Raw genomic sequence first — 16,164 nt, forward strand, 5'->3', positions numbered from 1 at the left:
TAATAATTTTAGAGAGTAATAATAATATTTTATGAGTATATAATTAAAAAAATAAAATTAATAAGATAAATTACTAAAAAAAATAAAAAAATTCAGAAGGTGCATTTCTTCCGGCCAATGCATTAGGTTGACCCTAACACAATTATTATTTTACACTAATGATTTCTACTTTGATAACATAGAATTAGTGTTTTGAATTTGAAATTAAAAGGAATTTAATTAAAATATTGTATTAAGTTTTTTTTGCAATTTTAAATTCAAAATTTAAGATATATAAAAAAAGAAAAAAGGAATATGAAAAAGAAATGTAAGAGATAAATAATCCCTTTATCAGTAATATATATATATATATTTTTCTTTTTTTGTTTCTGAAAATAAATTCACGGGACAGCTCATTGCACCTTGTCTTTGAACCATCATGCATTAATGTACGAAAGGACATAAATGCCCCACCGGCGCACCGATCCACCTCCGGGTGTGTCGGTGTCGTACACAATAATTAAATATCCCTCAGTAATTTGAGTAAAAACCCGAGGGTATTATGGCCAACAAAATTTCCTCGTAGTTCTCAATTGTTTTTCAGCAGAGTACCTTTTCCTTTGTTTTATTATTGGATTCTCTTTTTCTCTCTGCCGCTCCGCCCTCATCTCATCTCTTTCCTCCGCATTCTCTCTCTTTCTTCTTCCAATAATAAACTCACATATATAGATACAAACGAAGACGTATGTCACTATGTCTGTACAGATGTTTGTAGAGGAGAGAAATTTTAGCTTCATTTGAAAGCATTGGCAACTTAATTTCAGACATCTTCTCCGTCATTTCTGGCGACATATTGAACCATCACACTACCAACAGTAAGTTTGCACCATCTTATTTTATTTTCTCGAGAAAATCTAGTAGTACTACCATGTTATGATAGAAAATTTTTCTGTCGGCAACTTTCCCGGAAAACTCAGTTGTTAATTACTACTACGTTCTAGTTTTGGCTTTGTTATGTCACAGATGCCAGAAAAAATTGCAAAACCTCTATCCCTAAATTCATGGATTTTTTCCCCTTCTAAGTTCATGATTCATTGGTGGTTTAAGATACTAACACTTTCAATTTTTATTGGAATATTGGTTGTTTGGGGATTCGATAGTTGGAGTATTAGTGGCTTGCACAAAGATTTTTTTACTGTGAAACAAATCACTCCTGTTATTTTGACAGACAGCAATGAACATTTCAGTCCATACACTGCCCCAGTTCAACCCAATTTGACCTTCCACGAAAAACCTCATCGGAATCTGACCCACACCTTTCAAAATCTGACTCAAACCCATGAAAGTTTGAGTGATCTCACGCTAAACCAACCCAACCTTACTAACTTTAGCTCTCAAAATCAACTCAATGTAACAAGTTTAAGTTCCCAAATTTTAGAAAATGTCACAAACCCCTCAGCTCCAACTACATTGGGTTGGATTTCAGCTGAATTCGAGGCCAATTTTTCGTCGAAACTCCTAGCGGGATGGTTAGCTCCGGGTGGTGAGCCGTGTAAGGACTCAAAAACAGTGGATATTTCAATTCCAAAATTGGATGGTCAAGAACAAATCTACTTATCAACTGGGGATATTCATGAATTTGTGTTCCAAGCATTGGATGAATCAGGAAAACCTCACTGTCTGGGTGGTGATTACTTCGAAACAGACCTCTCCGGCGAGTCATGGAAGTCTCGGCCACCAATCAAGGACTTCGGCAATGGCACTTACTCTTTTTCCGTCCAAGTCCACCCCGATTTCACTGGAAATTACAACCTAACTGTAATTCTATTGTTTAGACACTTCGAGGGTCTAAAGTTCTCACCTGAGCGATTTGCATTCGACAAAATTCTTCGTACCATTCCCATCAATTTCTACAGATCTTCAACTCAAGTACCGCAATTAACACAATGCCATAAGTCTGAACTTAATCGAGATGTTTGGTCTGGTCGATGGACTCGACATGGCAAAAATGAGAGTTGTGAAATCAGCAATGACGGTCGATATCGGTGCTTCAAATCGACCTTACCCTGTCAGCATCCGTGGTGTGATGGTTCTCTGGGGTTGCTTGAGAGTAATGGGTGGACCTATTCGACGCATTGCTCATTCAAAATTTTCTCGAGCAAGAAAGCTTGGAATTGCTTGAACAATCGTTGGATTTTCTTTTGGGGAGATTCGAATCACTGTGATACTATTCGTAACATCATCCATTTCATTTTGAATGTGCCTGAAATCAAAACCGTCCCGAGATGGTTTGACATGAACATCACAAACCCGAAACAACCCTCTCAAACAGTTCGAATCACCAGCATTTTCAACGGTCACTCCATTCAAACGGGAAACTATCAGGGCTTGAATTCGCTCAAGAATGAGACGTACAGAGAGATTTTGAAAGAGTACTTTTCACATGACAATGTGCCTGACACTTTGGTCATGAATTCGGGTTTACATGACGGAGTGTTTTGGTCTAATCTTAGGAGGTTCAATAAGGGGGCGGAGCAGGCGGCAGAGTTCTGGGCGGAGGTGATGGAGTCGGTGAGGCGGAGAGGGCTGGTGGCGCCGGAAGTTTTATACAGAACCACAGTGGCGACGGGTGGTTATGCGCGAAGATTGGCCTTTAATCCCCACAAAATGGAGGCGTTTAATGGGGTGTTTTTGGAGAAGTTGAAGCAATTTGGGGTTGTCAATAGGGTGATTGATCACTTCGACATGACATTTCCGTGGCACTTCGACAACCGATGCAATGACGGCGTGCACTACGGCCGAGCGCCGGCGAAGATGAAATGGAGGGACGGCGAGATTGGGCACCAGTACTTTGTGGACCTCATGCTGGGTCACGTGCTGCTCAACGCTCTCTGCGCAAGATAGCGAGTCACTGGGAGTGTTGCTAAAATGCAGAGTGGGATACAGATTCTTCTTGTGTCACCAAGGCTGGCAGTTGTCAGTAGACTCAATTTTTGTTGGCTTTTGGTGCATTGGAGGTGGAATAATCAGATTTTGGCAAAGGGTAAAGAGAGAGGTGGTTCTTTGGAGGCATAATTATAAGGTAGTGGGGTCTTATAATCTATTTGTATCTAAATCTAGAGAGTTTGGTACATGTGTTTTTTGTTGAATTGTTTGCATCACTAAGTAGATTTCAACCACTAGATCTATACAAAGATGGTTGTTGCTTTTGCATTACATATAATTCATTATTCTTTATTTGTTAGTTTGATGTGATGATGTTCACATTTTATGATTAGGATTTTGCATGCTCTGTATTTGAAGTGGAATGATGTTTTAATCGAGTTAAAATTGCCGTGTATTTTGAATTGATCTTAACTATTTTCAGTACAACGCAATCTCATTGATGGGTTGATGTGCACGGGAAAATATAAATGCACTGGGAGGATGATGGTTTGTTCTAATCTCATTTCCACTGCATGAAAGGCTAGAAGCGACATTTAAAAATTTCAAACCCAAATGAGAGAGTATTCACACTCCAAATACAGGAGGAAAGCACTCCATTGAAAAGTTTGTATGTCAAGCTTTGTGTAAAGTGTCAAATGTCTATTTCCCTTTCAAAAGGAGTAGGTAATAGGTTACCTTTTCCATACAAAAAGTAAAAATAAAAAATTACTAAAAATGGAGGGGAGAGTTTTCTTCATGCGTGTATAGGGTGGTCTTCTTAACTCCTAAGTTATATGGTGACTAATTTTTCCGAGCATTGCAAGTTACACTTTTGGAATGTATTCTCATTTTCAATGAAAGACTAAAATCAAATCAACTAAGTTACTATTATTATTTTAATGAAATAACCTAGTTATCTCTAAAATCAAAATTAAATAAGTTGTAGATTAATAAATGAGTTAGGAGAGTGTTTTTGAAGGATAATTCAATTATTTCCCCTTCATGCTTTTCTACATTTGAAAGCGTGAATAGTGAATACTGATAAAAGTTTTTTTTGGCTTCTAAAATTCTTTCTAATGGAAATAGGATCCCCTCTTCTCCAATGCATCAAATCAGCAAGAGTTTTATGCAGTCATTAAAACCACGTTGCTTTAAGGTACAAGACAAGAACGAATTTCAAATGAAAACGGAGAACAAATGTTATTTTGATGTACGAGTACGAATCTCAAGTGAAAACCAAACAATTTTTTTGTTATTTTTCACTGGGCTTGCATTCATACTTTGAGTAACAACTAACAACATCTAACTCCATTGGAGCTGTTTCCAACATTAATATTAGCGTTGACGAGCCCTTCTTGAGTCCACCTCACATGATCACATCCCGCTTTTTAACATTACTGTTGAGGAGTCCTGGCCCATTACTTTTCTTTTTGGGTTAGGCCCAATCTGATGGGCCGATCAGATTTTAAGCCTCACGCACATCTGTTGGAGGAGGTTGCGCCATAGAGGAGTGTTAGGAGGACTCTACTTGGCATTTACATGGGATATGAAAAGTTGTTTTAGAATTTTTAAAATTATTGTAGATATTGGGAGCCCTGCACAAAGAATTGGAAGATTTTAAAATGTAGATAAAAATGTTACACAAATGATAGATATTTGTAGAGTGAAATTATTTTAAATGAGTATAAAAATTTGTGGAGATCTAAATATTAGGGTCTCCAGTGAAAAATATTCATATGATATACATATAGAGTTCTTAATATTTAATTTTGGTACAAACAAGGACACTGAAAAGATTACTGAATAAAAAATTAAGTAAAAAGATTAATTAAATGTGAAATAACTAAATTGTTCCTCTTTGTTTATATATATATATAAGGTTACAGACAAAAAACACCTTTATGCTATACATTAGAGTATATAACCCCTATACGTTCTAAAACCTACTTAATATTTAATTTTGGTACAAACAAGGATCTGAAAAGACTAAAGTATCCATCTACAATTGAAGAAAAAACAAGTAAAAAAACTAATTAAATGTGACGAGAGTATATATATAAGTTCATTATCGAAAGAGATAAGAGTATTTTTAAAATTTTATATCTTAAAAATGTATTTTTAAAAAAACAATGACCTCAAGCCAGGGGCAGAGCCAAGATTTAAATTCAGTGCCGGGGGGGGGGGGGGGGGGGGGGGGGGGAAACCTAGGCATATGTTGGCTCCGCCCCTGTCTCAAGCCTTTCTTTGTTACATTTTTTACAAACTTAATGGACTTATGTATAGCCATTGAGGCCGGCAGATGCTAAGATGGAATAGACTCGATAATATGCCCAATGTCCCCGCTGTAATATGATAAGAGGCGATTCCTCCCGAAATAAAAGGATCAAAACCTTCCACGCCCCATGTTGGATTTACAGGTTGTACTTTTCCTGTTAGTTCACAAGGATCGGATACTCATATTACAGGACCATACAAGCAATTATATACTCAAAATAAATGATAGGATGGGCAAAGTACAGAAAACCCCTCGATTTGTAACCTTTTTCAGTAAACCCTCTTTATTTATTTTTTTACCAAAGAACCCCCCTCGACCTGTAACCTTTTTCAATAAATTATCCTTATCTAATTTTTTACCAAAGAACCCCTCTTAATTATCAGAAGGGGTAAAATAGTTAATATTTGGACAAAAATGCCCTTTTATTTAAATCTTAATTCTTTTGAACTTTAAAAATTCATATCTCACAAATCATACATTTAAAAATTCTAAATAATATATGCACTAAAAGCTTATGAACTCATAAATATAAGATTTATATAATAAACCTTCATAACTAGAAACAAATAGGTAATCTAAAAATCTACTCCAATAATGTTATTTTATTTTTTAAACTCGAGATATTAGTAAGAAAATTTTCAGAATTATTCATTTACATAATGAGCCGAATATATAAAAAATTTAGTCCCAATAGAGATCGATTTAATGAGATATCATATTTTGCGTCAAAGTATTTTCATTCTTTTATAGACTTACCATTTAAAAAATAAAAAAATAAAAATGAATATTCGGTCTCTATTGGGGCTAATTTTTTTTATATGTTATGTTCCATATGAAAATGAATAATTCTGAATTTCTTTTTATCAATAACCCAAGTATTTTTAAGTAAAATAAAATAAGATTGTTACAGTAGATTTTATTTTTATCTGGTTATGAAGTTTTGTTAAACAAATCTTATATTTCTAGAATCCTTGTTTTATAAACTTTCCGTTTATATATTATTTGTAATATTTGGATGTATGGTTTGTGAAATATAAATTTTTGAAGTTCGAGAAAATTAAAATTTAAATAAAAGGGCATTTTGGTCCTAATTTTAACTCTTTTAAATAGTTGAGGGAGGTTATTTGGTAAAAAATTAGGCAAGAGGGATTTATTAGAAAAAGGGTTATAAGTCCAGGGGGTTTTTTGGTAAAAAATTAGACGAAAGGAGTTTATTGAAAAATGCTACAAGTCGAGGAGATTTTCTGTATTTTGCCCTTTTAATAGTGACTTCAAACCTTTTTTATTTATTTTTTAACTTAACATACTTATATACACAACACACAACATAAGTTATTTTTTACTCATTTTTTCAAACTTAACAGAATTATATAACTAAAATAAAAAATATAAATATAATTTGCTCAAAATTAAAATATTAAAAATGTTTTTCTCGCTTTGTCCAAATTCCAAATATTAACGAGGAAAGTTATACTTCTATAAAGAGGCAAGGATGTTATTGACGACTAACAAGGTCTAGTCAAACAGTCCGTTGCCCAAAACTTTAAGTTATGGCAGCATGTTTTCCACATGAATGTTAGCAGTTACAATGTATCATTTAGTCTTGTGATTGTTGTTATTTTGTTTTTAAAAAAAATTATAAAACAAAAAGCAAATAAAATAGTTTAATAATATAATAAATACAGTATTTCTTTTTTCATAATTCTTTTATTTAAATTATGCATGTACCTATCATGATGAAATTTAACTGGTTTATTTATGATTATAAGTCTTGATTTTTAATAAATAATATATCCAACATAAAATATCTGCATCACACAATAGTTTTATTTATATGTGAAGCAAATCTCCATCACACAGCAGTTTTATTAATGTATGAAACATAACATTTAAATTACTTGATGAAATCATAAATAAATTATTCTTTCTTTATCTTCCTAATATATATTTTTATATTAATTAAAAGAAGAGGAACTCCAACCATCAAATTATTAAACTATTAACTGTGCTAACTCATGTATAGTCTCTGCTGTATATCCTACGTGGGAGAAGACCGCTTCCAAGTTGTTCCAATGACTATCTTGTGCGTTAAGTTCTCTGTCCGAATGCGTAACCGAGTGGGTAAGAGAGAGAACGAGTAGGTAAGAGAGAGAGAGTGTTTCTTCTTCTGCAAAGTCCAAAATTCTCGATATTTCTCGGCAGATTCATAATACATTTTACTGGTGGATAGATTTATTGAACACACAGTCACAGAAAGAGTGTGCCGATTTGAATGGGCTAAATTTGAGCTTCCACATATATATATTTTTTTGGCGTTTTGGGGGTTAAACTAAATCTGGCAAACATAGGGGGATTGAGGCCTCGCCTGTCGTTGAAGCTTGCCCTATCAGAGGAGCAGGACGACGAGGACTGCAGGCCTTGGCGTCGCAGGCTACCCATGGCCTTCAGTTGGCTCTCCGTCCTCAAAATCACCCTCCTCATCTTCCTTCTCGCCGCCATTACCACCGCTTGCCTCACTCTCCCCATCGAAAAGGTCCGATTTTCTCATCTGGGTCGCTCTATTTTCATCTGTAACTTGTTAGATTGTTTAGATCATTATTTTTTGCGGACATGTTAGGGTGTCCTTCAATCTAGTGTATAATTTAGTGATTTTTCATTGATATCGAAGTGTTACTCTACCCATCCTAAAAAGTTTAACTTCACACATGGGTCTTGTGTTTTTTCGTTGTTTTACTAAGTTAATTTTGTTCCTTTTTGTCTCTACATTTTTTGATGGTTTTTGAGCTGGATTTTTTTTTTTCTTCGGCTGTTTTAGTTTTAATGATTTATTTCATGGAATCTGTTCAATTCATTGATTAGGACACGATACTACGGGTTTGTTTAATTTATTTTCCTAATGTTCGATACCTGATGAATTGAAATCATCTATCCAAACTCTAAATTGAATCTTGCTAATCTATGGAAATTTTGGTCTTACTAATTATCTACTGTGTAACTTGCTTTCTCTTAACATTATCCTGCCACAACTTGTTTGGATCACTTTAATTGTGTGCTAATCTATCTTTAAAAAATTTGGCCATGACAATTGGTTCCGGTTTGGATTCTTTGTCTTCTAAACATTTTAAAAGATTAAAGAACCTAGGGCTAACTGTAACAGCAATGTTGACAGTAAGCCTGTATAATTGAACCTTTATCTTTTCAAGTTATTAGATTTATTTTGTTATACATTGGGTGAAAGAATTCCTTATTGCAGATACTGAAGGACTTCTTACTATGGATTGAACATGATCTTGGGCCTTGGGGTCCCCTTGTGCTGTAAGTGAACTTGCAACTCTTTCTCATGCTGTGCAACTTACTTATTAACTGTAAGTCTCTTTTTTTGGGTAAAGGTGAGCGGTAAGTCTCTTTGTGTTCTTGATTACATTACCCAGTGTTGGTTCCTGTTGGATGCTGGAGATGGACTGGATACTGACTTGATTACATGATCTTAGTGGAAGTGTCTTCTTCCGACCTTATACTTGTATACTATTGCATGGACATGGTCTTGGTTTTGCAATTTTAATGTACCTCTAGTAGCCTAACCTGGCCAGCTCAAGGAAGATTGTGAGGTAATAAATATACATCACATAGTGCTCAATGCTTGATCTAGAGCTGGCCATGGGTTTTGATCCCAAGTGAACATAAGCGTAGGGAGTGCAAGTGTGTGGGAGTAAAAATTTTGAATTTTTGTTTCACTTAGGATTGTTTTTTGATGTATATATAATTATTTTTATCTTTGAAATATATTAAATATTCTTCGTAGGTATCATTTTTTAGTTTAAAAAAACCATAGTACTACTACATATTGTATTATAGGTATCAGTATCACCTATTATAGATATTGCAGATTTGATTAGATATTTTTTAATTGCTCCAGAAACTATATTATTCCTCATCAAGGACATATGACTTTAAACATTAAATATTAGAAGAAACATGGTATATAATAGAATAGAATGGAGAAAGAGAATCCATGTGGCCAAGCCCATTAATTTGGGGAACAGGCAAGGACGATGATAATTCCTCATCAAGGATTTTTTGTGGGTTTTGGGAAATCTGAAGCTTCATTTTTCTATTCTTTCGCTAGTCAGCATTTAGAGATTTGAATTGATGTATTTTAGTGTCTTGGCTCCTACAATATTGAAACTGCAGATTGGCAATCATTTTGCTCAAGTGATGGGCAAGTTATGCTATGTAGGCTTTGTATAAACTATGCTGATCATAATATTTCATGTAGCTCTAGAAACATCAACACTTTAAAAAGTAGATAGTGTGATACTATTATATATTTTCCTTGTGTGTTCCATAGATCATTTTCACTTATGTCTATTTTGCATATTGAAAATAATGCAGCGCTAGAATTAGCTGTTTGGCCTGTTATAAGTTCTTTTTTATTACATCAATTAGTTACCTTTCTTTGGGTGGAACAGTGGAAGTGGTGGCGCAAGATTGTGACTTTTGTTCGGGCTTCATTTTTATATATTAAAATGATTGTAAACCCAATTCTGTGAGAAGATTTTCCTACTCTTAGGTTGCTTCCTGAAATCACGGAGACGTAGTAAACCATGATATATTTGGTGTACACATCTTACTTGGGCATTAACATGGTTAATTGAGTAATGTCGTAATGCTAGGAAGCACGAATACAACAATGGTTATGGGTACGACATGAAACGTACCCAATGATATATATATATATATATATATATATATATATATATATAAGATTTTTACTGTTTTTGCTACATTATCATGAATTTAATCACTAGTTTACAACTTTCAGTTGGGTGGATGCTGTTTTTGTTTTCTAAGACTCTATATATATATATATATATTTTGTCTAATTAACCCATATTATGGTTTAAAATTACATTGAAACTCTGTTTTTAAAATTTTTTTTTAAATAATTAATTTCAAAACTAATCTTCCTTGTCCTGAAAGTTTCACAGAAGGACATCTTGTCATGTCCCATTCGTGTCTATGCCATGTCCCAGCTATGTCTATGTCGTGTCTTAGCTGTGTACAGTCCAACCAAGAAAATAAATAAATAACTAAAATTCCAGGACACTTCTAGCCATAATATTTGTAGCATAGAATTTCTGTACCTTTTGACTCATATATTATTGGGGAACTTTGCAGGGCTATCTCATATATCCCTCTCACTGTTCTGGCAGTACCTGCTTCAGTACTTACAGTAAGAATTAATTGATTGTTTAATACAGAGATGAATGTTATTACTCTTCTGCAATTTCCATGAAATAATCTCACACATTTTGCATATTGTATTGGTTGCAAGCCCAACATAATGTCAAAGAGGCTGTGGTTCTGTAAGCAAAACTAGTGTACTCGAACTCAGCCATTGGTAACACCATTCCAAGTAGTCAACCTTTTTTTTTTTTTCCCAATTGGTACTCACACACACATGCCTCCACTGAGGCTCGAACCCCTGGCCTCTCTTTGAGAAGTAAGGGCTTGGTACCACTAGGCCACTGGCCTGTTGGTTCCAAGTAGTCAACCTATATACCACCAAGCAATAAAAAGTAGTTCCCCGATGCTTCTGTTGACAATCTCATGCTATTTGCAGCCTGGAGGATGAAAAGAAATGAAATAGCTTAGTATCTCAGTAAATGTGACAAAGTCTGTCCAAAGTAGCTAGTGAACTTCACATGTCTGTCAGAGGCAACAGGCACACCACTTCTTGAAATAATAATCGGACATGCATGTATCACATATGTTGTTCGGTGTAAAAAATAAAATGCACCGTCTTTGAAGAACAGTACGGGAACCCAAAGATTTAATCCCTTGAATGCGATTTGGTAACACAAGTACAGAGGTCATATCTAGGTCTTGGCTAGGCTCATGATGTTCATGAGAGGTTATGATAGTTTTATACCTATATTTGTTCTCCTTACCAGTTGATATGTTCCTCCAGCTCGGTGGCGGTTATCTATTTGGCTTGCCGGTGGGTTTTGTTGCCGATTCATTTGGTGCAACAATTGGCGCAGCTGCTGCATTCTTTATTGGAAGAACAGTATGTTTCTAAATTCTAATGATGATATATATTGACATTCTTGTTCTAGTTATAGTTACACATTCGAAAATAGGGCATCCTTCTATAATAAATATTTTATTCAGAAGACTCATTGCTGCCAAGCAGTGATGGGTCTTGCCAGTTTACACATACTCTCTCCATCCCATATTAAATATCTCTCTTTTCATTTTTGGAAGTCTCGAAATAATTGTCTCTTTTTAAAAATCAATATACTTTTTTTTCCACAACATCCTCAATTTACCCTTCTTAAAAAAAGTTAGCACACAAATATTTATTATAAAAAATTACGTAATTAGATATGGTTTGGTTCAATCTCCCCCAAAGTAATTTGGATGCATTAAATGCCACTTTGTTAAAAGTTATAATCCTCAAAATGGACTTTTAAACTGGGATGGAAGGAGTAGCAAATTTTTTCCATAACAAGCATTTTTTTATCGGCTATTTACTTCTTTGCTCCTTCGAATTTATTCCTCTGGTGGTTCCTTCAACCTTTTTTTTCCCCTCCTTAAAGTTAGATTATTCATATGTGTTTTATATTAAATAAGTACATCAATCTCATTGTAATATTCTGTACAGATTGGGAGATCGTTTGTTATTTCCAAGTTAAAGAATTATCCGCAGTTCCAGGCAGTTGCAATTGCAATTCAGAGATCTGGTTTTAAGGTTTACACTTGATTTACCATTTTGTCCTGTTATCAGTTTTGTCTTATTCATTTAAGAGGTCATAGTTACTCAGATTGTCAATTTTAGAGGATTCTGTACGTGTCTTGGAAAGGAAGAAAGATAAAGGAGTTGCATGAGGCTAAAGCCATTGTAGCATCGTGGTGCAAGCATGGCCTTTTGAAATAAAGAGCAGGGGATCAATTTTTACTGCTGATCCCAAAATTTATGTAATTAAAAGATGAATAAGAATTCTGAGTGATGTCTTTAAATCGTGTATGCAATGGTGATGTAACATCATACTGTGTTTTTTAGTGCAATGATGAATGCAGCCTTAGGGAGTTTCAGTTTCTATATTGTTGCTTGAGAGGTTTGTCATTACAATGTACTTCGACCTATAATAATGCTAGTTGCCACCACTTATTAATGTCTATAATTCTCTAATTTAAGAATTTTAATCTTCTCGTTTCATTGACAGATTGTTTTGCTGCTTCGGCTTGTTCCTTTACTTCCATTTAATATGATGAATTACCTCTTGTCCGTGACTCCGGTTCCAATAGGGGAGTACGTGTTGGCTTCATGGTTGGGAATGATGGTATTCACACCTCTCTCGAAGTACTATTACTTAGTTTTTTTATACCAAAGAGTGTTTTGGTGTGTTATTCACATTATCAAAAGCTCTATTACATAAATTGGAATTATCATCAGCTATCAGTAATATCTGTGAACTTTGTTTTGGCAATTGGCCTGATTATATATATGCACACGTACAGATCTTTTTTTTTTTTTTTTTCCTAGTTGGTACTCACACACACATGCCTCCACTGAGGCTCGAACCCCTGACCTCTCTTTGAGAAGTAGGGGCTTGGTACCGCTAGGCCACTGGCCTGTTGGTCACACGTACATATCTTCATCCTTTAATACTTGGTTAGTTGATCTGCTTCCATTCTTGCTGATGTATCTAGTTTGATTCCTGGTACAGCCAATTACTCTTGTGTTGGTATATGTTGGAACAACTCTAAAGGATCTTTCTGATGTGACACATGGATGGAATGAGTTTTCAAAATCTCGCTGGGTAAGAGCCGTGTCATCTGTTTTTTTTTCCTGTTCATCCATAGTTTAAGAAAGCTTGTAAATATTCTCATCTTTTTTATCCCGCTGATTTAAGTTAGAATGGTAAACCTGTTTGTAATAAAATAAAACAGGTCATATCCTTGTCTCCATATCTTAAATTTATGAAACGGCCCCTCTCCTCCCTCCATAAGTCATTAGTTCCATTGCTTTACTTTGTATCTATAAAACAATTTTGATTTCCAACCCATAGAGACGAGAGTCCTTTTATAATCTCAAGTTCTTATACTTTACTGAACAATAATAGGTCATTTTGATACTTTTCTCTTGTCAATTTTTTTGTTGGGTTTCAGGGAGAGATTATAGATCTATGGAGGAAATTATTGTTTTCTTGGCCTCTCTGAAGGTCTAAGGCGCCCTTTGGCCCTTTTTTTTCTTTGGGCTTTGCTCCCCTTTTGAGCGTTTTTAATAAATTCTTACTTATCAGAAAAAAAAAAAAAAAAAAAAAAATTTTGAGCAAGAAATTTTAATTCTGTGACACTTCGTATATTGACTGATAGGATATATCAATTAGTAATTAGAACTGCTCTTAAAATGAGCCACAGCTAACTCTAATATCATAAATAGTTTTTTTTGTGTTTGAGCAGTTTGGTCAATGGAATTGAAATACTTATATTTTTGGGATTGCTTGTATTTCTCCTCCTCCTCCTCCTCAGAGAGCACTGAGCAACTACCTAGTACAAAATAATGCCAAATGTTAGGTCCTCTTCAGCCTTCCCTTCCCATCACCTTGCGTAAGTAGGACTTCTTAATTATAATTAAGAATTGGCATAGTTGAATAACCATACGTGTATAGACTAGGCTTAGGCCTGAATTTCTTCATTTTAGAATAACTGAAGACCCTGGACTTAATTTAATAAATTTAAAACGAGGCCTGTGGCTCAACTTATGGGCATCTTTAGTCTCACAGTTTCATTGTCATAGTTGGGGTTCTTGAAGTGCTTGTAGGGCACAAGTTATATTTTTTTGAGGGTCATTGCTAGGTTCATTGCTGTGAATTTAACAATTACTCCTTTATTGTTCATGCAGGCATTTATCGGATTGGGCCTTGTGGTGTCTGGTGAGTCACATATGTTTGTGTGTGATCAGTTTGGGTCAATATGTTAATGTTCTTTGGCTTTCTACTTGTATCATATGTTTCTTTGAAAAATTCCTTAACTAAATGCTTATCAAGGAGTACCATTGCAAATCAATATTATGATCAGTAAGTATGATTTTTTAACACCTTGATTCCAGGAACTAGCAGTATTCAAAATAAGTGAGGGTTGACTTACTGATGAATTTCTCAAGTGCACCCTCAGAGGTCAGAGCATAAATATAAATAAACTCAAAAAAGAGCTGAACAAAATGTGATTTTTTAACACCTTGATTCCTGGAACTAGCAGTATTCAAAATAAGTGAGGGTTGAAACTTGAATTACTGATGAATTTCTCAAGTGCACCCTCAGAGGTCAGAGCATAAATATAAATAAACTCAAAAAAGAGCTGAACAAAATGGAGACATGCAACTCACTCATTTTTTATTTGATTTCTCCATGTACATCAGCAGTTTGATCTCTACACACCCCCCCTCCCCAAATGGGAAATCTCATTAATCTTCCTAAAGTAGACAGAAATTTTGGTCTTCTTTCATTTTTTGGGTCAATAGAAATTAATGCATCATAATCATATAAATAGAATATGAATATCTTTATCATTGTATGTTTAACTATTATCTTCTTTGTAACTTGTATGATAAAGTGAGTAGAGAATGATTTATATTTTTTATTTGAACCTCGAAGGTTATGATAGAGTATCATGCTTCTAGATTCGAAGGTAAAACATGAAACAACACAAGTTATCCTTCAATCAGTGCAGTCGTGTGAATATTTTGACTCATCCACTCCTCAACAAGTAAATACTCACACACATATATATATAAATAAAATAAAATAAACACCTAATAAATTAGCTTCTATCTCAACCCAAAAAAAATAATAATAATAATTAGAAAAACTGTAATTTAATTTTCTAAATTTAGGAAGTTTATATATTATGTTGAAATTCACTTGATTTCTTTTGTTTGCAGTGGTTCTAATGGTTTGTGTCACTAGAGTTGCAAAGGCTGCTCTGGAAAAAGCACTGGCTGAAAATGAGGATGTAGATAGTGTTATAAACTCGCCCCAACTACCGGTTGTCTCTGATCCACCTGCAGATCTCCACCAGCCACTTATAATCAAGATAGACCCTTGTCAAGAACACCATGAAAAATGAAGTCTTATGTTCTTTGTAAATTCTTCAGCCACCCTTCTTACAAGGCTTTGTTTATCTTTTACTCAGCACCTTTGATGTTTGTTGTTCTTAATTTGTAAAGTTGCATTGTTTATCACATGTAGTTTTAGACAGATGTCTATTATTTTATAATGGGTGGGACTGTCTTTCCAACTATACATTTAGTGTATATATGATTTCTTTAGTACACCATGATTTGAAGAGTGTCAGTTTGGTGTTATCACTGATGCAACTAATCGACATAATTTCAGCTTTACCCTATTCATTCTGTTGATGAGTTATTATCTGGTAGTTTATTTTTCTTCTAAAGTAAACATGACCCATTAAAACGTATCATTAGAATAGGTAAAAAAATTCCCCTCCGGTAGGAATTTTGTCAGCATTCATCATTGTCGTGTAGGAATTTTGTCAGCATTCATCATTGTCGTGTCATAATCCTTAGTTCTATTTCGTATGGATGGGATTGGCCATCTGAATTCTCTTTTTCTCGCCACTCGAATTCTCTTTTTCCCTTGATTTGAATGAAATATTTCGACAGAAATTGATCAATGCTGAATTTCCAACTATTTTGTATAAAGCCCGTTTGTTGCAATGGCTATTTTTTTGGCCTCGCCTCGTAGTAGACGACTTTAAGAGCAAGGACATAGGAATTTTTTTCATTTTCTAATTATGCAGGGTTGCATTCTTAACGTTACGTTAAATCTTAATATACATTGTTGGATTCATTTTCTACTAGTTTTTTTTTAACTTCTGGAGTAATTGATGATCTAACATTATATCTTCTTTTCCAGTTTGTTTTGCAAGTTTGCACTTATTCCGGTCTTGATTTGGTT

At 34.5% G+C, this 16,164-nt stretch overlaps 2 protein-coding genes across 2 annotated transcripts; both read left to right on the top strand.

Annotated features, from left to right (window-relative positions):
- Positions 1-597: 597 nt before the first annotated feature.
- LOC132275164 (uncharacterized) lies at positions 598-3,319 on the top strand. Its single transcript, XM_059776576.1, has one exon. It carries the CDS (start codon positions 994-996, stop codon positions 2,881-2,883), a length of 1,890 nt encoding a protein of 629 aa, XP_059632559.1. The 5' UTR covers positions 598-993; the 3' UTR covers positions 2,884-3,319.
- A 3,911-nt stretch (positions 3,320-7,230) lies between these two features.
- Positions 7,231-15,551, top strand: LOC132275165 (uncharacterized). The gene is made up of 9 exons (XM_059776577.1): positions 7,231-7,712; positions 8,433-8,494; positions 10,358-10,412; positions 11,151-11,249; positions 11,847-11,933; positions 12,409-12,525; positions 12,913-13,005; positions 14,091-14,121; positions 15,129-15,551. Exons 1-9 carry the CDS (start codon positions 7,617-7,619, stop codon positions 15,311-15,313), a joined length of 825 nt encoding a protein of 274 aa, XP_059632560.1. The 5' UTR covers positions 7,231-7,616; the 3' UTR covers positions 15,314-15,551.
- The last annotated feature ends 613 nt before the right edge of the window (positions 15,552-16,164 follow it).

This window comes from Cornus florida, unplaced genomic scaffold (genome assembly GCF_030987335.1).
Source record: "Cornus florida cultivar Cherokee Brave unplaced genomic scaffold, ASM3098733v1 CherokeeBrave_3.0.0_Hap2_Chr09, whole genome shotgun sequence".
Lineage (NCBI taxonomy): Eukaryota > Viridiplantae > Streptophyta > Magnoliopsida > Cornales > Cornaceae > Cornus > Cornus florida.

Bases quoted from the DNA above. Each gene is read 5' to 3' on its own strand.
- LOC132275164 (XM_059776576.1), top strand. From the start codon at position 994: ATGTCACAGATGCCAGAAAAAATTGCAAAACCTCTATCCCTAAATTCA.
- LOC132275165 (XM_059776577.1), top strand. From the start codon at position 7,617: ATGGCCTTCAGTTGGCTCTCCGTCCTCAAAATCACCCTCCTCATCTTC. The intron at 7,713-8,432 runs GTCCGATTTTCT...TCCTTATTGCAG, and splicing joins TCACTCTCCCCATCGAAAAG to ATACTGAAGGACTTCTTACT. The intron at 11,934-12,408 runs GTTTACACTTGA...TTTCATTGACAG, and splicing joins TTCAGAGATCTGGTTTTAAG to ATTGTTTTGCTGCTTCGGCT.